The following is a 23,622-nucleotide window of genomic DNA, read 5'->3' as shown; positions in this document are numbered from 1 at the left end:
CATGTTATGTTTTCTACCCGGTAACAGTCAAACCAATCAAACGGCTGGAGTGACCTCCCTCTGGATCATTAAGGAAAAGTTTGACAGTTTGAGGAACACACTTGTTCACTTTCTTTCTGTGACATAAATGATAAGATAGATTACAAGGAGTTGCTTAGCTTAGCATAGCTTAGCATGGAGATAACTTGTCATAAAACACATAAGATATTAGCAAGAAAGGTACAAACGTACTTTTTCTTTGGAGTTGGGTTGATTTGTTTCCTTTTGACCGAGTTTCCTTTTGTTATGCTAAGCTAGGCTAAGCTAAGCAGCTGCTAGCAGTAGCTTTATATTTCATAAACGTACATGAGTTTGGTATCAATCTTCTCGTGTATGTCTCAGGAAGAAAATGAAACTGTTTCTCCAAAATTGTAAAACTGTTTTCTTTTTAATTTAAAAAAAAATCAAACAGATAGAAATCCCAATTTACTCAAAATATTTTCAATTATTTCCTTTTATTTGCTTTATTTTTAGTTTTCTTCCAGGAGGCACCAATGAACAGTTATGTGTGTATATATTTTGATATATATACATTCATACACGGCAGTATTTTTAAGAAAAATTAGAAAAAAAAAACAAAAAAGAGAAACGCGTCCTGAAAGAAGGAGGTGTCCCACTGATGGCCGCCAGTTAACTGATGCAATACTTTGATTTCCCGTTACCATGGAGACCACGATGGGGAGGTCAAACAGGGGACCACACCCAACAACAACAAACAACCAATCACCTTCTAACACCAACGACGGCCTGGTGCCACGACTACAGGGCCCAGCATCAGACGCCAAGGACATGCCCCCCCCCCAGACCCAGACCCATGTGACCCCCTTGGAGGAGATTTGATAGGAGGATGTGGACTGAGGCACTTGGCCGTTGGCTGTTTTATTAAATATGGCAGCTAGTGTTTTAATAGGAAAAAGAATAAAATAATAAATATTCTGGTAATGAAACTGAGCCAGGAGTCTCGGCTGGTTCTTATTTCGCTTGTTTGACTGTTTTTTACTCTAATTCTAACTGGAGCTACTCAGTCTCTATCTATCTCTATCTATTTGGTCTGTCTTTGCATTTGTAGATAATTTATAACCAACAAAAACAAAATGAAGTGTGGCTTTGTTTTCCTCGTGCCTTTAGTCATGGATTTGGCCTCTTCCTGACAGAAATGTGCGTTTACATTAAATGTTTGGATTCGAGATTGAGATGCAATAATCAGCGATTAAAGGTTGATTTCAATTTCATAGGTGAAAAAAGCCATTTAAAATTTTAGTTGTGAATGAAGCTGAAGAGGAGGCCGTTAAATTGACCTATGAGGTTGTTTTTGTCAGCTGTGTTTCTGGAGTTTGTCCACAAGAGGGCGCCACATGCCCACCAGGGCCAAAAGAAATTTGATGAGCTGCAGAAAGTCAGAGGTACATGATATTTGTTTTAAGTTTCATGAAGTTCATGTCATGTTTTGCACAATTTTATTTACATTTTGTTTAATAGTTGAATCAAATTTTCTTTATTTACGATCCTGCACAGCGTCCTCCTCAACACCGAGCAAAGAAAGTTTAATGAAGACACAAGCCTGCAGAAGGAGCCCAGAGGTACACACACACACACACACACACACACACACACACACACACTGTTCAACAATATACCAACACAACACAGCGCAATAAAGATTTATGTGGTGATCAAATCTGCTGCAGAGCTGAGTCTGCATTCAGACGGGGAGAAAAAGAGGAATCTGTTTTATTGACATGTTGAATCATGTGAGTGAACACGTGAACATCAGCATGAGAAAAGATAACAGGGTTGAACAAAATACAAAGATACTAAAAGGCAAAAAAACTACGGAGTATTAAGTCCACGTAAAAGACAGAAAATTCTACAATTTCAATCAAACTCTTCAATTCATCAGAGCACACGAGACGTGGAGCAGGCAGAGGACGGAGAGGACGGACTTGTCTCATCATTGGAGGGTTTGGAGACAGAGACACATGTTAGAGGAAGATGGAGGAGAGGAGTTTGTATATGTGACCTTTAAGATATTTTCATTATCAATCAATCATCAAAAATGTGACATTTTTTTAAAACGTGGAGTTAAAAGATCACGATAACAAATCAGGATTACAAACAAACAAATCAAATGAAAAGTGCAGAAGAAGAGACGCATTAAAATCGTGTAAAACTTTTCTAACCTTGAGAGCAGCCGGAGACAAATACAAACTAAAAGAAGACTCAGCTTCATTTCTGCACCTTCGCCCACTCACTCTCACACTCTTTGTTACACTTTATTTTAGACCAGCTCTCTCACTTACATAACTATTATAATAAACTACATACAACAAGGATGAGACACACTGCATATTAGCACTCAAACAGATTCATCAAACTCAACAAAATGTCAGGAAAGGTACGACTCTTCAGCAGACACACATGAACACATAACCTGAATTACTTCAAACACTTCCTCATGTCCAACATCCAATGGTTGCTCTAAACGTTTGTGATTTATGCTTAATTAAGTTTTTTAATGTCCCATATTATTTAAACTCCTCTCCTCCATCTTCCTCTAACATGTCTGTCTACAAACCCCCCAATGGTGAGACAAGTCCGTCCTCTCTGTCTTCTGCCTGCTCCACTTTACAGAAAATATTTCCCCTTCATGACATCACAAAGGGCAGACACAGCTCATTTACATATTTAAAGCTACAGACACAGAAACAGCCTGTTCTGAGCAGGGCTGAAATAGAGGGGTTTATAGACATGATCAAATACAGGATCAGAGTGGATTTACAACAACACACTTCACACACATGATGAAGAGGAGCGAGGACACTGATTTACACACGTCACCTTTTATCAAGACATATGATGTGAAACACTTAAAATAATAAAGTGTCCAGAAGAAGCTGTGTGACATAATTTATGTTTAAAAGCTTCTTAAATGTTCTGTGATCTCAGAATATGTCGAGCAGCTGCTTGTCTGAGAACAGAAATAATGTGCAGCCTTAAAGCTGCAGTCTGAAACACAGAGAGGCTGCAGATTCATCAGCTCCATCTGCCCCGGCCTCCATCACGAGGGATATTCCAGGCTGTACTTCTCTCTGTTGATGCTGGGATTGTTTGCCAAATGTTGCCTCTGCAGCTCCAGCACTGCTTCTGTTATTCTAGGACAGCAGGAGCAAACACTGAGCTGCATAATCGCATCGCACGAGTGCTGCTCTGAGGCCGACGACGCCCTCTTTAGGAGCTTTTCCTTTTATTTCCATAAACACAAAAAGCATCGTAACATCGAACAATGCATCAGCACAAATATCTCCCATGTCCTCCTTTTGCTGTATGTGTGCGAGCATCGTTCTCAGGGTGGAGCGCTCTGCAGGGACACGTGGCCTCCGTGTTCGTCCACGCTGATGTCCGTTATTATTTGTAATCTTTTGATCTGCAGAGATGATAATAATCCTGCCACATGCCTCCCTGATTACCAATGCATAATGCTGAGGCTTTATTCTGCAGCCTCTCAGCGCTTTGCATTTATGCAACAGGCTGTGACGAGCTGCAGCACAGAGACAGAGCGAGCGCTCCAGGATTTAAAAGCTTTATATTTGTACTTTATTCATTTACCTAATTGACCATATGATTCAAAAACAGGGCAGGATTCAGTCTGCAGCCCGACCTGGATATTTTTGGGAGCGTTGAAAGAATCGTGTTAAAACTAAAAACTTGAGGACTGTTTGGACAAACGCCTTGAATCAGGCCACGCCCTCCGAGCTTTTGGAGAGGGGGCGGGTTATATCTGGCTGAAAATGTGTCTTAAAATCGTTTAGTCACTTGTGTGAGGCCGGCCTTAAAGGACCAATCAGAGAGCTGTGTTTATTACAGGACCAATCAGAGAGCTGCTCTCTTCCTGTGTGATCATGAAGGAAACCTGCTGTGTTGAAGCTTCTCTGACAACAATGCAGCAGCCAGTATGTCCTCCTTCTAACTTTAGATTCTGCTCCTGAATGCTCTGGATCTGATTGGACCAGAGAAGGTAGGCGGGGCTTTGAAGGCCGTTTTGGACGCCCCTGGGTTTGCCAGATATGAGAGCAGTTATCAGGTGAACAGGTGTTGCAGCGATGGAAGCGGGCAGTGGAACTGCTTCAGATAGAAGTGATTGTACTTGACCCGTGTGTGTGTGTGTGTGTGTGTGTGTGTGTGTTGTGTGTGTGTGTGTGTGTGTTGTGTGTTGTGTGTTGTGTGTTGTGTGTGTGTGTGTGTGTGTGTGTGTGTGTGTGTGTGTGTGTGTGTGTGGCTCATCAACAGGTGTGTTTTTCACTGATTCTTCACTGCAGGTCGAGCAGGAGAAAGATCAATACAGCTCTGGCAGCTCGTTGATCATTTAGTCCTCGAGGGCCATTTTAAGACAAGAGACACACACACACACACACACACACACACACACACACACAACACACACACACACACACACAACACACACACACACACACACAAAATAAATGAAACTATGGATCCATAAACAGAAGGTAATGAAAACCATTAAAGATGATACACCAGATTACAGACAACGAAGAGGATGATAAAAACAATAACGTGCTGCAGAGCACAAGAGAGGAGGAAACAACATCAGGAAGTGCAACAGCTGAGACAGGAAGTGACCCGAGGTACTGAACGCCGCTCGTCTACACCAGTGGGTCTCAACTGGTGGGTCGGGGTCAGGACTCAAAAGAGGGTTGTGGAGGGTCCTGAGGCTCGAGCCCTCGAGGATCACTGGTGGAGACGTACGTCGTGTTAATGAAGTCCAGATGTGCGGGCTGGTTGATGGAGAGAGTTCAGGTGGATTACCTGGAGTATTTATTTAATCAGTGAGCCGTGTTACCGAGCCTTTTCAGATATTTGTGTGGAGAGAATCAGAGGATGTCAGGGAGGGCGTGAGTTAAGAGGATTACCTTCTGCAGCCTGGAGAACAAACCGGCTGAAATGAAACACAAATCTGGATCGAGACATTAGGCCAGTGGGGCGAGCGAGCATCCCTCAACCCGCAGAGAGAGAGAGAGAGCTGCAGGCTGCGCCACACAGCCAGAAGTCTGTGGACACCTGACAGCTGCAGGATGAGACAAACCTGCATTCTTTATAATGTCCAGCAGGGGGGCAAAGAGCGCTCTGACTGCGTAGCATCTATAATACAAGACTCCTGCTTGTCAGCTGATTTATTCTCTCAGTGAAAAAGTTCCTGATGAGTTTCACTCTCTGGAGTCTTTAAACAGCATGAAGTTCATTTAGTCAACTATGCAAAGGAGGAGGAGTTAGGGCGGAGCAACCTGTGGAGTACCTGGTGGCTCGGTGTACTTCTGAGTGGTTGCCAAAATATTCAAGATTGTTTATTGTTTTAAACCGGTGTTTCATGAACGTGTATCAGTCTGAGCATTTCATGATCAGTAGTATCCAAACAGGACGCTCAGTGTTGATATTGAGGACATATTGAGGACATATTGAGGACATATTGATGTGGGTTACATACGTTAACGTCTGCTGCCCTCGGTCGGTTTTATCGTACAAGCCAACACAACAAAGTTAGCCTCGGCGACTCAGGGTGTGACGTCACTGAAGTGAGCGCAGCAGCACAAACAGAAGCTACCTGAGGGCTTGTTTAGCGTGTTTAGTGTGTTTAGTGTGTTTAGTGTGTTTAGCGTGTTTAGCGTGTTTGTTTAGCGTGTTTGTTTAGCGTGTTTAGTGTGTTTAGCGTGTTTGTTTAGCGTGTTTGTTTAGCGTGTTTGTTTAGTGTGTTTAGCGTGTTTGTTTAGCGTGTTTGTTTAGCGTGTTTGTTTAGCGTGTTTAGTGTGTTTGTTTAGTGTGTTTAGCGTGTTTAGTGTGTTTGTTTAGCGTGTTTGTTTAGTGTGTTTAGCGTGTTTAGCGTGTTTAGCGTGTTTGTTTAGCGTGTTTGTTTAGCGTGTTTAGCGATAGATTCGGATGCCGTCTCACATTTTTCTGTCTTTCTTGGACAGATTTGTACTTTTCGTCTTGCTGCTTTTTCTTCATATTTATGACTCCTTAAAGCTGAATGCAGAGGAGCCTCTAAGTGTCAAACTCATGTCAACACAGGGTGGTAATGAAGGGACTGCGCATTAAATATGGATGAGCTTTTATTGGAAGTTTTACGGTAAGTGTAAAAAGACAGAAGCTATCAGCCTACACAGGACTTTTATTAAAAGTAAAAGTTTGATTGTACTTTTTATGAGGAGATAAATAGAGTATGAAACGGGGGGAGGAGGAGGAGGAGGAGGAAGAGGAGGAGGAGAAGTGAAGCCGGAGGGAGATGAAACAGATTTAGAGACAGAAAGCAGCCGGTGTTTAAACACAACAGTTCCTCCTCGGCAGCAGCAAACACCGCCTCCTCCTCCTCCTCCATCATCTTCCCACCATCCATCCTCCGCCTCCTCCGCTCCGGTGCTCCTCTCCATGCCGGCGGAGAGCTCGGTCTCCGCGGGGCTGCCATGGCGAAGATCCGGGTGTCGTACGAGTACTCCGAGGCCGAGGACAAGAGCATCCGGCTGGGCTTGTTCCTGATCGCCTGCGGGATCCTCAGCCTCTTCATCCTCGGCTTCTGCTGGCTCAGCCCGACCCTGCAGAGTCTGCAGAGCAAGCCGGCCAACTGCACGGTGAGCCCGGTCACGACATCCGCGGAGCTCCCGGAGGTGTCTCCGTTTAGACAGAGTTAGTTAGTGTGAAAGTACCGAGTCCATCCATGAGCTGCTCTGGAGAAGTAGTTGGAGTTATTTTGAGCACTTTGTAACTTCTTAGTTTGTGTTTTGAATTCATTTTTCTTTTATTACCATGGTTACCAGAATTTGCATTTGTTGCAGAGCCGAGCTCAGTTGTTGATACGACACGTCATGTGTTGACTTTGCAATATGATATTTATATTTGATAGTGTTGTAAGTCATATTAATGATATTATTTCTTTGACCTGCACTGAACAGTGAGCCGCTTGTGTTTCATGTTGATGGGCGCTGCAGAGAGCCTCAGTCATGGTGCCTTCACGGACCATGTTCACAGTGTTCACTGGACTTTTGTCCTTTTGTCTTTTTACGGTCTCGTTTGAAAGGAAGGCTGACAGCCTCCTTAAAGTGTGTTTGTATTCTTACAGCCACAGTAACCAGTGCTGAACTGGTAAACAGCTTCATGAATTTTTATTTTGATCAACGATCACACATTTCATGGGACCCTGTTAAGGGTCAGAACCCAAAGGCTGCTGGTCCCATGGTACTATTAGGCCGATGTTATCTAATAGAAATAGTCTCATTTGAATCAGTGTCGCTCAGTAGACTACTTCCTGTATATTTTATAGAGGAAATAATACTTTATAGAACTGAAATATTAGCATCAAATATAAGTACCAAAATATTAAGACAACAACAACATACAGTGTGAGCAGTAACTAATGGAGACTGAGCTTAAAATAGAAAAGTTACGCCCCGTGATTTAATGTTAGAGGAAACACTGAAGTGAAGTTTCAAAGTAAGAGGATTTAAAGTCATGGCACTGAGACACAGTGAAAAGCTCCACTGCTCATCATGTGAAAAACACGGTGAGATCCAGAGATAATGGGAGTTAATCTCCTGCAGCCTCCCGTGCAGAGTGAGCTGATAAACGAGCCAATCAGGGACACGCCATCAGGCGCATCAGTGAGTGATCACGCTGTTTGATCTGAAAGGACTGCTCACACTCAGCCGTCAATCACCCGTCCAGAAACTACACCTCGCTGCTCTTTTCTTCTGTTTTTTTTTCCTCTCATCTTCGAGCTTATTCCTGCTGATTCATGGAAACAGTGTGAGGAGGAACATCACTGATCCAAAGAGTTAAAGAAACATCAGACAGAACTTTAGCTCCGCTAAAATCCTGCAGTTCCTGGAGTGTCCACTAGAGGCTGGCTGCAGTTCCTGGAGTGTCCACTAGAGGCTGGCTGCAGTTCCTGGAGTGTCCACTAGAGGCTGGCTGCAGTACCTGGAGTGTCCACTAGAGGCTGGCTGCAGTTCCTGGAGTGTCCACTAGAGGCTGGTTGCAGTACCTGGAGTGTCCACTAGAGGCTGGCTGCAGTACCTGGAGTGTCCACTAGAGGCTGGCTGCAGTTCCTGGAGTGTCCACTAGAGGCTGGCTGCAGTTCCTGGAGTGTCCACTAGAGGCTGGTTGCAGTACCTGGAGTGTCCACTAGAGGCTGGCTGCAGTACCTGGAGTGTCCACTAGAGGCTGGCTGCAGTTCCTGGAGTGTCCACTAGAGGCTGGCTGCAGTACCTGGAGTGTCCACTAGAGGCTGGCTGCAGTTCCTGGAGTGTCCACTAGAGGCTGGCTGCAGTACCTGGAGTGTCCACTAGAGGCTGGCTGCAGCAGCACAGGAAGTCACATACACACCCATTCAAACAGCCTGTTTTTACAGCAGACATGAACATGTTTACAGCCTGCTTCAAAAAACCAAATAGGTGTGATTAGCTCATGTCTCCATCCACACACACTGTACGGGGGGAATGTTTTGATGACTCATCAGTTTTGATTGGATGAAGGATCAGAGTTATTCACAATAAGGCGTGTAGCTGAGCTGATTGACAGGTGGGCGCCGTGTAGCGGTTTGTCAGGAGGCTCTCAGCCTGTCTTGTGAAGAACAGCAGCTTTGTCAGTACCGAATGATGACACTGAAGGTTCCCCGTCAGCGTGTCTTTGGGTCGCTGTGCTCCAGCTGATTGTTCTGATCCGCTCTGAGAGTGCAGAAGTCCTCTTTAGGCTCCACACTAGAAACACTGGATGACTGTGGGCTTCTTCTTTTCACATGTTTAAAAGTGACATCTATGACACTTGAGAACTGTTCAAACCTCTAATTAAAGTAAGCGAGGAGCCTCGTTAGCTCCTCTCAGGGTTCTGTGTCCAATCAGAGGCTCTCGTGCGGAGCTTCATGATTTGCAGATTTAGCTGGCAGGATGATTCTACCAGCGTCTGAATGGATGCACACGTCCGTGATTGTATTTATCGATTCATCAGGTCTGATGTTCAGACTCCTCAGGTGGAAAAATCAAAACAACCCAATCAGCTCGCTCCTGTGTAAGAGCCCGGAGAAAAACAACAACAACAACAACAACAACAACAACAGGACGTCGAGCGCTGTGCATGAGATTGAAAGTTTAATTAAAGGGACAGAAATCTTCAGTCACATGTTAGCAGAGAGCTAACAGCTTGGTGTGTTTCCTCTGATGACACACAGATAAAGAGGATCATGTACACGTCAGTGGCTCCCAGTGAAACCAGTGAGAGAGTCAGGATTTCCCCCTGCTCTGTCTTGTCGGTGCTGTGGACGAGGGTCCGGCTGGTCTCAGGTGAAAGGACGGTCTCGCTGGCCTTATGAACTGAGCATGAATCCCGAGCAGGCGTCTCTTTCCTCTCTGGATTGTTTAAAGTCTTGGCACAGCCGTTCGGATCTCTCCCGACTTTTCATGACATGAATCACAGGCCGCCATGCAGCCGGCCCTCCTGGCTCGCTCTTTAGCGTCGATGATGAATTCTAAGCAGCTTGATTTATTTCTGCTGTTAGCTTATTGCATCGTCCTGGAATAATGTCGGCGCATTACAGAGAGTGGACGCCGTCTGTTGATGTTCTTAAATCACTCAGTCCTTCACTAACCCACACCATCATATCACGTCAGAGGGGACTGAGCTGTGTGACCTCCTGACTGATGGAGACTTATCTGCATCGATCCATCGTTTATCAGCCTGTGCTCATATTTATGTTCAGCCTGCGTCTGGAAAACGAAGGATGGATTTATCATCTAATAACTCAAACACAAGTGGCATGAAGACCAGAGACGGTAAGATGACTGAAGGTCCTTGAGTGAAAACTTGTGGAGTCAGTGGAGATGTCCGAATCTCCTCCAATCACTGAGCTGTATCCTAAACTCACCTGCTGCGCTCTCATTGGCTGGAGGAAACACACCAGCTCCGCCCACAAACGTCCCGAGTCAACCAGAACAAATCAGAAGAGTAAAATCCAGTCAGAGGACAGAGTCTCTGCAGACACAGTCACACATGTACGGAGGCCCAGAAGGGACAAAGAGCAGCTTCACTTTAGGAGGAGACTGAGTTTTATTTTGAAGGGACAAAGAGCAGCTTCACTTTAGGAGAGGACTGAGTTTTATTTTGAAGGGACAATGGAGCAGCTTCACTTTAGGAGAGGACTGAGTTTTATTTTGAAGGGACAAAGAGCAGCTTCACTTTAGGAGGAGACTGAGTTTTATTTTGAAGGGACAAAGAGCAGCTTCACTTTAGGAGAGGACTGAGTTTTATTTTGAAGGGACAATGGAGCAGCTTCACTTTAGGAGGAGACTGAGTTTTATTTTGAAGGGACAAAGAGCAGCTTCACTTTAGGAGAGGACTGAGTTTTATTTTGAAAGGACAATGGAGCAGCTTCACTTTAGGAGAGGACTGAGTTTTATTTTGAAGGGACAATGGAGCAGCTTCACTTTAGGAGAGGACTGAGTTTTATTTTGAAGGGACAATGGAGCAGCTTCACTTTAGGAGAGGACTGAGTTTTATTTTGAAGGGACAATGGAGCAGCTTCACTTTAGGAGAGGACTGAGTTTTATTTTGAAGGGACAATGGAGCAGCTTCACTTTAGGAGAAGACTGAGTTTTATTTTGAAGGGACAATGGAGCAGCTTCACTTTAGGAGAAGACTGAGTTTTATTTTGAAGGGACAATGGAGCAGCTTCACTTTAGGAGAAGACTGAGTTTTCTTTTGAAGAGTTTTATTTTTGCTGACTGTATCTTTAAATGTATTCTGTCTCTGCAGGTGGTGTCTGTGTTGCGCCCTGAGGAGATGTTCGAGTGTGTGTTCACGTGCGGGACGGACTGTAAGGGGACGTCTCTCTATCCCTGTCTGCAGATCTTTGTCAACAACTCAGAGTCCAACTCTGTCGCCCTGCTGCACTTTGACGAGCAGCAGCTGGTCCTCAACCCAAAGGTACCAAAACACGCTCAAGTGGCAGGTCGCATCAGACACCTAGTGGTGGCTGAATGAAACTACAGCATCTGTGTGTGTGTGTGTGTGTGTGTGTGTGTGTGTGTGTGTGTGTGTGTGTGTGTGTGTGTGTGTGTGTGTGTGTGTGTGTGTGTGTGTGTGTGTGTGTGTGTGTGTGTGTTACAGTGGCGGAGCATCAACATTTTTTAAACTGTTCATCTTTCATATTTGGTGATGACATCAGGTTGCTTCGTCCGCCGCTTCAACGCTATTCTTTTAACGCCATGTCGCCCCTCAGGAGACACGCCCCCCTCCCTTGTAACAGTGAGAACTTCACGCTGTGATGGACACGTGTGTGAAAGCGGGCGAGGCCTGAAATGTTCCTGGCGTGGAGTCAGTGTGTGTCCACGTGTCTGTTTGCGGGACGTCTTCCTCCCCTAATCTTCCTCGTCTTTGGTGCACGTCTGGGTCGTTGCTACAGCAACGGAGTAAATATAGAGGGGAGAGACAACGCGTCATCCACTCCCCTCAGTTGCCGTGGCAACAGCAGCGGAGATGATGTGTAGACAGAGAGAGAGAAGTCACGCTTCATTCAGAAATCCTTTAAAGTCAGAGAGAGGGACAGTCTCCCTCCTGAGCTCTGTGACCTTTAATATGCAGCCAATTAGAGAGTCACGCTTCACATGGAGGACCTCTCAAGCTCCGCCCCCTTCGCAGTCTTAATCTGAAAGTATGAAAACATTTTGATCATGTTGGCGAAAGGTCGAAGCCAGAGTGCCTCATCACTTAAGAAGAAGTGAAAGAAAAGGAAACATGAAAAGCTCCGTCGTGGTTTCCTTCACATTAAGATCTGGTAACATGGAGGAGGCGGAGCTTGTGACATGTACCACCGCCAGTCAGCAGGGGGAGCTCTAAGGGCTTTTTCCTCATAAAGATCGTGTACACATGAATGGTGCCTGCAGACGGTGCGTTTGTGTTCAGCCGCTCCACCATCACTGATGGGAGACGGCGTGCGGGTTGAACTCCCTCTGATGATCTGATTAAACCTTTAAGACCTTTAACTACGACATATCTGGAGGAACACACACACACACACACACACACACACACACACACACACACACACACACACACAGACACACACACACACACACACACACACACACACACAGTGAGTCAGACAGTTCATGGACGATGTTCGTTGCCGCTCTGTAACAGACAGTTGGAGTTAATTGCCGTTGTGTCTATAGGGGGCGATTAGTTAATGGGGCGCCTGTGGACCAGATGACTGACATGACATTATCACACACACACACACACACACACACACACACACACACACACACACACACACACACACACACACAGACACACACACACACACACACACACTAAGGGCTTTCTCTGGTCCAAACAAATCCAGAGCATTCAGCAACATGTTTCCTTCATGATCACAGAGGAAGAGAGCAGCTCTCTGATTGGCTAATTGATCACAGAGGAAGAGAGCAGCTTTCTGATTGGCTAATTGATCACGGAGGAAGAGAGCAGCTCTCTGATTGGCTAATTGATCACAGAGGAAGAGAGCAGCTTTCTGATTGGCTAATTGATCACGGAGGAAGAGAGCAGCTCTCTGATTGGATAATTGATCACAGAGGAAGAGAGCAGCTCTCTGATTGGCTAATTGATCACAGAGGAAGTCAAACAGGATCATGTAAATGTCTTATTGTTTTCCTGTTTTTGTTTCACTGCAAAGGAGAGATGATTCCCTTTGTGTTCTCTGTGTGTGTTTGCAGCTTTATTACTCTACACACACACACACACACACACACACACACACACACACACACACACACACACACACACACACACACACACACACACACCATTCAATCCATTTCTAGTTTAATGGAGTCCGTCTGGTGGAGCTGGGCTGGATACATTACTACTTTGTGGATGTGTATTTTACTTAACCACACACACACACACACACACACACACACTCAGGTCGGCTCTCGCTTTATTTTCCCAGAGTGCTTTTCTGCCTGCACCTAATGTCGGCATCCTGAGGCTCGTGTGTGTGTGTGTGTGTGTGTGTGTGTGTGTGTGTGTGTGTGTGTGTGTGTGTGTGTGTGTGTGTGTGTGTGTGTGTGTGTGTGTGTGTGTGTGTGTGTGTGTGTGTGTGTGTGTGTGTGTGTGTGATTTCATGAGGGCTGAAGTCTTTACAACACTAAAGCTGCTTTAGCTTTAAAAGTAATATCAACACACACACACACACACACACACACACACACACACACACACACACACACACACACACACACACACACCTCTCCAGATGTTGTGGTTATGATGTGGGTTACTTTCCGAGCTCTGATGTTTCTTTGTTGTGTTGCACTTCACAGGATTAAAACCTCTTACATGGCGAGGTGGACAGCGCCCCCTGTAGGTGACAGAGATGACTGAAGTTACGCACTTCCACATGAACTAAGTTTCTGTGTTATTTGCTGATTTTATAATTGAGGGTTCGTAGGTCATGGTGACCTCTCACCTTGAGACCAGGAGCAGATAGTCTCTCTCCTCGCCGTGTGTTTTCAGCTGTGACGTCTGAAAGAAGGGAGACGGAGTCAGAGGAAGGAAGAGTGGGTGGTTTCACTCAGCCAATTACTCGCCCGGTAATTTCCTCATTTATGATTTAATTATGTTATGAATATGAATGACAGGAGCGGGAGGTAACCTGACAGCGTCCTCTGACTTTAACCACGGCTGAAGGACTGTTGTTTGTTTGTGTCGTATTTAAAGATCGTTTGGAAACAAGCAGCAGAAAAGGTGAACCAGTGAAAGAGTGATTTATTTATGAAGCAAAAAAAAGACCCATAATGTAATAACTGGGCAGTAATATCCGTGTGTGTGTGTGTGAGTGTGTGTGTGTGAGTGTGTGTGTGTGAGTGTGTGTGTGTGTGAGTGTGTGTGTGTGTGTGTGTGTGTGTGTGTGAGTGTGTGTGTGTGAGTGTGTGTGTGTGTGTGTGTGGTGATAACTTAATCATCCTTAATGAGGCTGAGCTTCTGGAGCTCCAGGCTTGGGGGGGGAGGAGGGGGGGTGGGGGGGAGTTTTCCCTCGATGCTGCTCACTTGCTAGCATGGTAGCATCGTAGCTCGTAGCATCCAGCAGCACATCTATCATGTCAGCTTGGAGAGTTTCATCCTGAGATGACTGATTTCTCTTCTTCATTTCCGTCCTTCACTGATCCGTCAGGACGAGCCGTGTTGGAGCCGCCAGCCTGACAGGAAGTGATGGATGCTCTCACACTCACAGTTAATTGCTTTGTGTATGTGTGTCTCTTTGTTCTGATGAAGTTTACATTGAAAGCTCGGACTCCGGATGGTTGAAGGTAAAGAGAGTTTTCTTCAGGACCTTTGTGCTCACTTGATGCAGAGACACCTGCAGCTGAACCACTGAAGGCTTCCATGAATCCAACCATCCAGGACGGCCCAGAGAAGCCGTCGTTTTCTCCGGTACAGCGCTCTCCTCTGCTGCTTGGTGATGTTCAACACTCCTCTCTGCGCTCGTCAGCGTCCCGTCTGCACGAAGCAGCAAATCAAGTCAGAGGCTCGACCTCGGCTTTATTTTATTTTACATTTTCCCACCTCAGCTGGGAGCAAAGTCACGCCAAGATCTCCACATCTGCTTCACTCCATATTCTGCCATTAGTCTGATGTGGTCGCCTGTGCATGCATACCTTGAATCAGCAGCTGAGAGCAGAGACGGACATGTTGGCTCCTGCAGGAGAGCGTGCGGAGCATGTGCAGTAACAGAGAGGGTAAAAGTGATTTCATATCGACTTCTCTGTGCGTCTCCTCAAACAGCTGAGAGCAGAATTTAAATCAGGCTGCAGGTTTGTTTTCATCTCGTGCGGCGGCGTGTTCATACACACACGCCACATTGATCTCATTTAGGACATTCGTTAGAGACTCTAACACACACACACACACACACACCAGCCTCACCCTGTTGGCATAGCAACCGCAATCATCCGGCTATCAGGGCAACCCACTTGTGATGTCACGGAGCGAGATGTGTGTGATTGGCCGGATGGTGAATGGTGTTGAGGGATGAATGGATGCTTAGCCGGGCGAGAGAGAGAGAGAAAGTGTTGCTCGCCCTACCTGCACTAATCTGGACGAGAAGCTTCAATCAGGCCGAGACGAAACCTTGAGAAGACGTGATGTGACGGGACAAATCCACAGCCGAGTGATCGGCTCTGAAGTGTCACTTTTATCTGCTGGGATGTGAAAAACCGAGACGAGTCACCTGAGGGTGCGTCAGCTGTGATGTCACATCACGCCGTACATTTAGTGCTAAACAGATTTATCTTCACAGCGGTCTCAGCTCGCTCTGCTGACTCGCGTTCGTGTCTTCCTGTCACACCTCCAGTCTGCACTTACTCTCCTCTGAAGCCATTATTTTTAATTCGTCCCCGATCTGTCAGATTTAGACCGACAGTGAGGATCTGTTTCCGCTCTCTCACCCAGCAGGGGGCGCTGTAAGGCGAGCAGGTTGATCCTGATTGGCTCAGTAGCTCAGTTTGAGGCTGATTGGTGCCTGCTTGCTGACACTGTTTGAACTGGTTGCTGTGATGATGATGAGACGCAGACGGGGGCGGGGGCGGGGGGAACTGAAAAACAAGCGTCCGGTCTCTGATCCATCTTTAAACACATGAAACGTTCGGATGTTCAGACTGAACATTCGATACTCGGTGGTTGGCGTTATCGCCGGCCGTGGTTTCCTGCTGCTCTGAACGAGACGTTACGAGAACGTGACGTAAGGCTCTGTCCAATCAGAGCAAAGCGTGGAGCAAAGTTGTCGGACACGCCCACCTCGGAGAGCACTCAAATGTCCCTGCCACTCCAAACAGAGCTGGCCAATCAGAGGGGAGTGGGCATGTGGGGAGGCGGAGCCTTAAAGAGACAGCAGCTGAAACGGAGCTGCAGGACGGTGTCCGGCGCTGCGTCTCACGCCGTACTCAGACAGGATGTCCTGCGTGCTAACCGATGTGTCCTCTGTCTCTCAGTGTTCCTACGTCCCTCCCTGTGAGAGAGACAACCAGAAGAACAGAGACAGCGTCCTGTGGTGGGAGGATTACTTCACCAAAGAGGTCAGCAGCCAGTCTTTCACCTGCTTCTTCAACCAGCAGAGGAGGTGAGACACACACACACACACACACACACACACACACACACACACACACACACACACACACACACACACACACACACACACACAGTTACAGCTGCAGAACATCACAAACTGTTCTAAACATAAAGCACAAAGATGTCTTAAAGGTCGCAGACCAGGAAGTAAGATGGTGAATGGGTGTGTATGTGACTTCCTGTGCCTCTAGTGGACACTCCAGGAACTGCAGGGTGTTTCATGTTTCCACACAGGAGGTTGCTGCCTGTTTATACGTCATGATCAGCAGGATGTCTGACATGTGGAAAAGAGCGTCTCAGAAAAAGACGGCAGGTGCTTCTCCGTCCTCCAGGTGAAGACGGGCGAGATCGCCGGCAGGCGTGTGGTCTCACGCTCCGGTTGAACGGTTCAGAGGATAGTAATGAATGAACAGCTCCCTCTGTCATCAGGTGTCCATCACGATGAAGAGCAGCTCTCCTCCTTCCTTCAGGTCACGCCGGTCTGTGCGGAAACGTCTTTGTTTGAGAAATTCATGCCGTGACTGAAAATTGACGAGACGGGGGAAAGCAGCGATCTCCTTTGGCGTGTCAGCTTAATCCCCCTGTTATCCACACGCCACGCCTCCCCGTGACCTCGGCAGGTTTTATTTTTGTCTCTGCAGCTGAGGGATCAGAACGAGGAAACATAAATGAGAGCCCGGCGGGAGCTCGCCGATGTGACGGATAAGCTTTTGTCCTCGGCAGAGAAAGAACTGGAGCACTCTCACTCACGCTGTTAGTCAGACAGGTGTTACCTCAAACCTGTGAATCAAACACTCTGTAATCAGACTTTTCTTCTTCGTTTGATTTCAGGCCGGATGACGTGTTGTGGCGGCGTTCCCATGACACCAGCGTCCTGCTTCACTGCGTCCTCTGGCCAATGGTGTCGCTCCTCCTGGGCACGCTCATCGTGCTGCTGACGGTGTGCGCGCGCTCTCTGGCCGTCCGAGCCGAGGCCCTCCAGAAGAGGAAATGCTCGTACGAGGTGTGTCAGGACCTGTCGCTGCCCTCGGAGCGCCTCGCCGACAAGGTCGACGACCTCCTGACCACAAACTCTGAGCCCGAGCCCGAGCTGTCGTCGCCAACACGGACCCTGCCCTTGTTTGCGGTGCCGGTGAGACGCAGGGATCGAGAACATTAAGACGAGACAGGAAGCTGGTGATCTTTCAGGAAGCAGAAAAGCAGGTGGGCGGAGTCACAGGAGGTCACTCTTTTCCTGGATTAACCACGACTCTCAGACGATGGATTTCTGTTTCATGGCGGATCCAACAGCAGGAATGTTCCTTCCTCTAAACTGTAGCTCCTCCCTCATGTAGTCCTCCTCGGAGGCCCAGTAGCCACAACTGTTAACGAACTCAGAGCCAAAGTGCAGAAACGTCTTCGACCAGGGTCGATCTCTGGGACACGACAGCAGAGCACTTGTTTACATACGAGAGAAACTTTAGACATCGTTTGTTTGCTTCATCTCGTCTTTCATTCAGACGTCAGCGTTACGATTCCTGTTTATTTTGACCTTCACTCAAACGTCTCACCATCAAATCCAGGACAAGACGCCGAAATGATCCGCTGCAGAGAGGGGGCGCTCCACGCCTCAAAGTCGAGCTCGGGCTCAATCTACGTCACAAAGACGGACAACAGAAACACATTTAAATGATTATTATTATTATTATTTCTAACTCAAAGCACAGCGGCCCCTCCCAGAGTTAAAGAAGATTTAAAGTGTTCATCAGACAAACGAGGAGCGAGAGATACAAACAGCCAGCGAGGATTTCTTTAATTGGAGGAAAGTATATATAATGAATAATTGAGCTGACTGATTATTTATTGATATATTAAAATAGACAGAGGAGTCATCAGAGGCCCATTAGTGGCTCCTGCTGCTTCCCGCTTTAATGATTGAGCTCTGTGAGGCGTTAAAGACCGAACTCCGCCGCTGTCTCATGACCTCCAGCGTCAAATAACATGGAAGCCAACCAAGATCTAGTCGGGTCCAACAAGATCAGGGTTTACCGTACGGGTCTCCTGAAGCTCAGCGGATCCCTCTGTGGGACTGGAGAGAGAGGAAGTCTTTGATTACAGTTAAACCAATAATTAAATGAAGCTGTGGAGCGATCCATCCTGTAAACTCAGGGGAGGAGGAGGCGACAGCTCGGAGGTAAAAACAACACGTCGCCTTCAGCTCTAATGAGGACAAAATCTAGACCATGTGCATAAAGGTTCTCTTTTGACCTGATTCATTCTGCAGCAGCAGCCGTCTACTTTAAAATCTACTTTCTACTTCCCCGACGGTGAGGAAGGTGCAGACTGTCACATCAACGATCCTACACTTGTGAAACTATCTGCCGAGACCAGAGTGCTCCAAGACCCAGACCATAAATATCAGAGAGAAGTCATTAACTGGTGTGTCGCTCATTTAGACATATTACTGCGTCAAACTGAGAACTTGAAAAAGGGTCTCTAGACCGGCCCGCTCGACACAAATAAACATATCTGACAAACAGGATCAAACTGTCTGAGGCGTTCACACTTTAGTTTTCTTCAGCACGTTGAGGAACTACGCACCTTAACGTTTAAAGGCTTATTCTAGAGAGTTCTGTGAGGCTGCACTAAAAGTTTTCTTCTTGGTTTTAAATACCAACAAAACGTCGTAAAGACTCGATGACTTGTCTCCTTCCATGCTGCAGCGTTAACAACACCACCCAACGTGATTCATCTTGGATCACAGTTTGTGGTTTTGATCTGCGAGTGTCTCCAAGTTCTTACCGCGTCGTCATTTCCAAACGGTCTATAAATTACCTTCACGTTGCCGAGCAACAGCGGCGAGGGCCGAGTGATGTCGCTGCCAAATGAAAAGTGAAACAGAGCCAAATTTGAGCCTGAGCGGCTCCTCTTCTCTGTGATCTGTGAGTGCGTCTTGTCCTCCTCAGGTTTGAAAATGCTTCTGTGTTCATCTCCAGAGTCGCCGTTCGCTGCTGTAGCACGTTTTGTTTGTGCAGCTCCTCATTGGATACGTGTGCGTTTAAATGTTTGTGAGACTCAGATTGATGTAGTTGGCGTTTGTTGGAGGTGGAGTCTGACTCGAGGGTTTTCTTTCTTCATCTGTGATGTAAGCGAAGTTTGAATGAAACAATGAATGTTGAACATCATGTGCAGAAACTCTGTCTCTTTTGTATTTTCTGCCTGATTTGAAAAGACTTCCATTGAACATGTAGAGCTACAGGAAAATGAGACTTTAAAGGTCACATGATCTCCTCCTCCTCTTCATCATGTGTGTGAAGTGTGTTGTTGTAAATCCACTCTGATCCTGTATTTGATCATGTCTATAAACCCCTCTATTTCAGCCCTGCTCAGAACAGGCTGTTTCTGTGTCTGTAGCTTTAAATATGTAAATGAGCTGTGTCTGACCACGCCCCCTCTGAAAGGGGGAGAACACACATTTTCTGAAAAGTGGAGCAGAAGGCAGAAGACACATGTTAGAGGAACATGTTGTGTCCCCCACATGATCCGTACGAGACAGAAATGCCATGAATATCTCGTGTGTGTGTTTCCATCAGAGCGCTGGTGACGTTTCAACTGAAAGTGCACTAAAAAGTTAGAGCGCAAATTTGACCTCTAATAGTCTGGATTAGATGAAATTATTGGCGTCTGATTAACACTTGACAGAACAAATGAGTTCATTGAGTTGATGAATGTGGGGAGGCGAGAGCCGGGATTGAAGATGTAGCTTCATGATGTAGCTTTGATTTGTAAATAACTTTTTCCTATATTTGTGATTTTTCATTCATATTTTCCTTCATTTAAAATGACTGTCTCCAGTGAGGGAGAAGCTGGAGTCCTGCTGGCTGTGTTGTTGTCAGAGCTGTGTTTACATGGCTCCTCCCCTTGTGTATAAAAGCTGTTTGAGTCAAGAAGAAGAAGAAGAACATACTCACTGATTATTTGGATCATTCTGTGTCAGTTTACATGAAGCTAGCAGCTAACTAAAGAGCGCTAACATTAGCATGCTAACACAGGTGATTGGTGCTCGAGCAGAGGACAGATTAGTCTGCTGCATGTGCTTGACTCTTGTGCAAACGTGAGTGGTCGAGGGGTTGGAGGCGTGTCTCTGGAGGAGGGCGGAGGCTTCTACACAGAGGAGGCGTGGCCAAACAGCAGTTTGTTTTGGTTTCATGCTGGAGCTCAAGGAGCGATATTTCAACGTTTCATCACGTCGGTTTTTTTTCTCGGTTTAATCGTTGTTCTTACTCTCCAAAGAAAACGTAGCTCCTCAGTAGCGTTAGTTTGTTTTCATGAGACTTCCTGTCTGATGTTAGTTTTCTCTCCGAAGCCATAGCTGTGAGCTCTGAGCTGTAGTAGCAACTAAACGCTGAATATCAACCCATCAGCTCAAGAATAGAAAGTGTTTGATTATATCTTCACAGGCGTGGTTAAATCTTTCCTCTCTACCCTGATGATCCACTTTGTGATGTTCAGACACATTCAGGAAACTGTATCTGTAAGTCTTTCATTTACTGTATTGCTAAGTTGGAAATATCATGTTGTTTTCTCGTCTGTGTTTGTACTGTCGTCCTCTCACCCTTACCTGTGCATCATGTGACCCAGGTAGCCGCTTCGCCGTGTTCTAATGAAAAAAACCACGACTATAGTGCCTGATAGAGATCTTTAAATAAAAACATTTTATCTTCAATCTGAGTCAGACTGCAACTTCTTCTTCTCCACCAACCACCAGCCTCGCTTCCAAGGTGAATCACACCTTTATTCTTCTGTATTCTTCCACATAGTTAGGTTTCTTTCCTTCCAGACATGCGACTATTTGTCTGATTAATTTTAATATTTCAAAACTGACAATGCACAGCAAGTGTGTTAGTGCATGATTCAGCTTTTCAGACTTGTTTACTCCTGCAGCCCCTGGAAACATCCATACGTTATCTATACTGCATTCAGGGTCTCATTCTTACAATCCTGCAGTACCTGGAGTGTCCACTAGAGGCTGGCTGCAGTTCCTGGAGTGTCCACTAGAGGCTGGCTGCAGTACCTGGAGTGTCCACTAGAGGCTGGCTGCAGCAGCACAGGAAGTCACATACACACCCATTCAAACAGCCTGTTTTTACAGCAGACATGAACATGTTTACAGCCTGCTTCAAAAAACCAAATAGGTGTGATTAGCTCATGTCTCCATCCACACACACTGTACGGGGGGGAATGTTTTGATGACTCAGCAGTTTTGATTGGATGAAGGATCAGAGTTATTCACAATAAGGCGTGTAGCTGAGCTGAGCAAAACATCAGGGCAAGCGATCTGAGAGGAACGGAAAGGTCATGAGGTACGTACATGTGTGTTTGTCCTTTCTTTCATCTGTGCAGCTTCTCTTCTCTTTCATTCACAAATCCCATCGAAATGATGAGAGCTGAACGTCCTCATGTCTGACAAGAGGACACACACTCACAGTCAGACCACTTGTCTTTTTCTTTTTATCAGTAGATATTCAATGACTCTCAATCACTCATGAAGCCTCTTTCACCGTGAACATTGTGTTCATTTACCAAAACCACTCATGGGGTTTGAAAGTATCCATCATTCATCCATCGTGTTCCTTTCATCCAAGGTCGGCTCGTGAAGGCAGCAGGCAGAGAAAGCTGCCGCAGACGTCCCTCTCCCCTGCACTCTTTGCCCGCTCTTCCTGGGGGACCCGGGGCGTCGACAGAACAGAAGGGATAGAAGACCTCCAGACGGGTCCAGCAGGATCCTGACCACATGCCTGAACCAGAAAGTGTTTTACACATTCAGAACACTCCTGATATTTCCAGGCTGAGTGTCATTTCTCCTGCAGAAAGTCAGAGTGCATTTGTGAACAATCAGGAGAACATCTGGAGAAGTCCTCTATATTTCCAGGAGAGCGCGTGTGAAAACGGCTTCAGCCTAAAATGTAAACGGTAAAGAAAGCTCAAAGTACTGCTGCACATTTCTATTACATTTACAATGATTCCTTCTCCTGTTTCCTCGCAGCTGTGATGAGTTCATTGATTACAACCTGCTCATCCAGGCGTCACAGGTCAGTCACAAAGATGCAGAAAGCGTGGAGCTGTGCTCGCAGAGAGAGATGTGTGTGTGAGGCTGGATAGAGGTAAGTTGGGGTATCTTTACATTTTTGCACTCTGTGTTAGACACACACACTACCTTTATACTTTTTACATTGACTGTTGTTTAGAGAAGCTGCTCAGGCCCTGTGTTGTTGTTTCTTTAGCAGTGAATCGTTTAGTCAGACTCTGTTCTGTTTGCTTTTGTTGAGTTCTTTTTTTTTGACGCGACCTTCTTGTCCAATCCTCGCCCACACTTTGGAAAACCTGCTTATTTGTTTCACTTGTTTTTTGTACAATGCGTCTCTTTTTTTTTTTTATTACACTTCTACTTTTGACTTCAGTTTGTTGTTTGTCTTGAGCTGTGGCTCAGCGGTACAATCGGTCGTTTCTAAATCAAAAGGTCGGTTCCATCCGTAGCTTCTGCAGCCACATGTCCAATGTGTCCTCGGGCATGACACTTCACCCCGAATTTCTCCAACTGCTTCGTCAGCGACGTATGTATATGTATGAATGGATGAGTTCATACTGATGGACTCTTTACTCTGCAGCAGCCTCTACCATCAGTGTGTGAATGTGCATTATGAAAAGCTCAAACTGATTGACAGATTTTGCTGTAGCACATGCTTTGCATCACTGTGTTCATTTTAAGTAATTATGAAATTTTGTGCAGAACACCATTTATTTTTAGAAGACTTGTAGGCGAGAGAAGATCTGCAGCACGACAGAATCTTCAACGTTTTGTATCGACATCAAATAGAAAATGCAGCTTGTGCAGTTTACATCATGCATTGCTTTACGTGTTAAAGTCCTGAGGTCAGAATCCTGATGAGTTCAGAGTGTACCTGTGTGATTCACATCATCTTGGATCTTTCTGGCTTCCTTCCTCCATCCGTCAGCTTCTCCTTTTTTCATCAAACAGTTGCAGAGTCATGAGTGAGAGCAGCTGATTTGAAGCAGAAACCTGCAGACTCTCGCTCCTCTGTGGCCATTTAACACCTCTGCTGTTCAGACACCACTTCACACTCCCCCCATAAATATTAACAGCACCACCATCAGCACAAACACGACCTAATGAGAGCGCTACATCAGCTGCTCTCCTCAGTGCTGACAACCAAAGTGAAAACATGGACCTCAATAGACCTCACGCAGTCCAAAGCTGCAGATCGAGACCCATGAAGGGGTCGCTGAGTAAATCTGAGAGGTCATGAGCTTCAGAGGATTATAGTGTATTTTATGTTGTCATATAATCTTTTAAAATGAGGGGAACGATAGAGTTTCAATCCTGAAAAGAAATCA

At 46.1% G+C, this 23,622-nt stretch overlaps 1 protein-coding gene across 3 annotated transcripts; it reads left to right on the top strand.

Moving 5' to 3' along the window:
- Nucleotides 1-6,133: 6,133 nt before the first annotated feature.
- LOC306817698 (calcium-activated potassium channel subunit beta-4-like) lies at nt 6,134-22,267 on the top strand. Of its 3 annotated transcripts, none has more exons than XM_079334787.1 (5): nt 6,134-6,680; nt 10,852-11,022; nt 16,089-16,216; nt 17,059-17,430; nt 22,253-22,267. In XM_079334787.1, the coding sequence occupies exons 1-4, from the start codon at nt 6,516-6,518 to the stop codon at nt 17,384-17,386; spliced, it is 792 nt and encodes a 263-aa protein (XP_079190913.1). In that variant the 5' UTR covers nt 6,134-6,515; the 3' UTR covers nt 17,387-17,430; nt 22,253-22,267. The 3 variants fall into 3 exon arrangements, with proteins under 3 accessions (XP_079190913.1, XP_079190914.1, XP_079190912.1); XM_079334788.1 differs by lacking the exon at nt 22,253-22,267 and adding an exon at nt 21,246-21,883; XM_079334786.1 differs by lacking the exon at nt 22,253-22,267 and having other exon boundaries at nt 17,059-17,908.
- Nucleotides 22,268-23,622: the final 1,355 nt, after the last annotated feature.

The sequence above is a fragment of the Symphodus melops genome, assembly GCF_947650265.1.
Source record: "Symphodus melops genome assembly, chromosome: 22".
Lineage (NCBI taxonomy): Eukaryota > Metazoa > Chordata > Actinopteri > Labriformes > Labridae > Symphodus > Symphodus melops.
Note: the sequence above shows the minus strand (reverse complement) of the source record. Positions and strands in the feature narration are given on the sequence as shown.

Bases quoted from the DNA above. Each gene is read 5' to 3' on its own strand.
- LOC306817698 (XM_079334787.1), top strand. From the start codon at position 6,516: ATGGCGAAGATCCGGGTGTCGTACGAGTACTCCGAGGCCGAGGACAAG. The intron at 6,681-10,851 runs GTGAGCCCGGTC...CTGTCTCTGCAG, and splicing joins GCAAGCCGGCCAACTGCACG to GTGGTGTCTGTGTTGCGCCC. The intron at 11,023-16,088 runs GTACCAAAACAC...TCTGTCTCTCAG, and splicing joins AGCTGGTCCTCAACCCAAAG to TGTTCCTACGTCCCTCCCTG.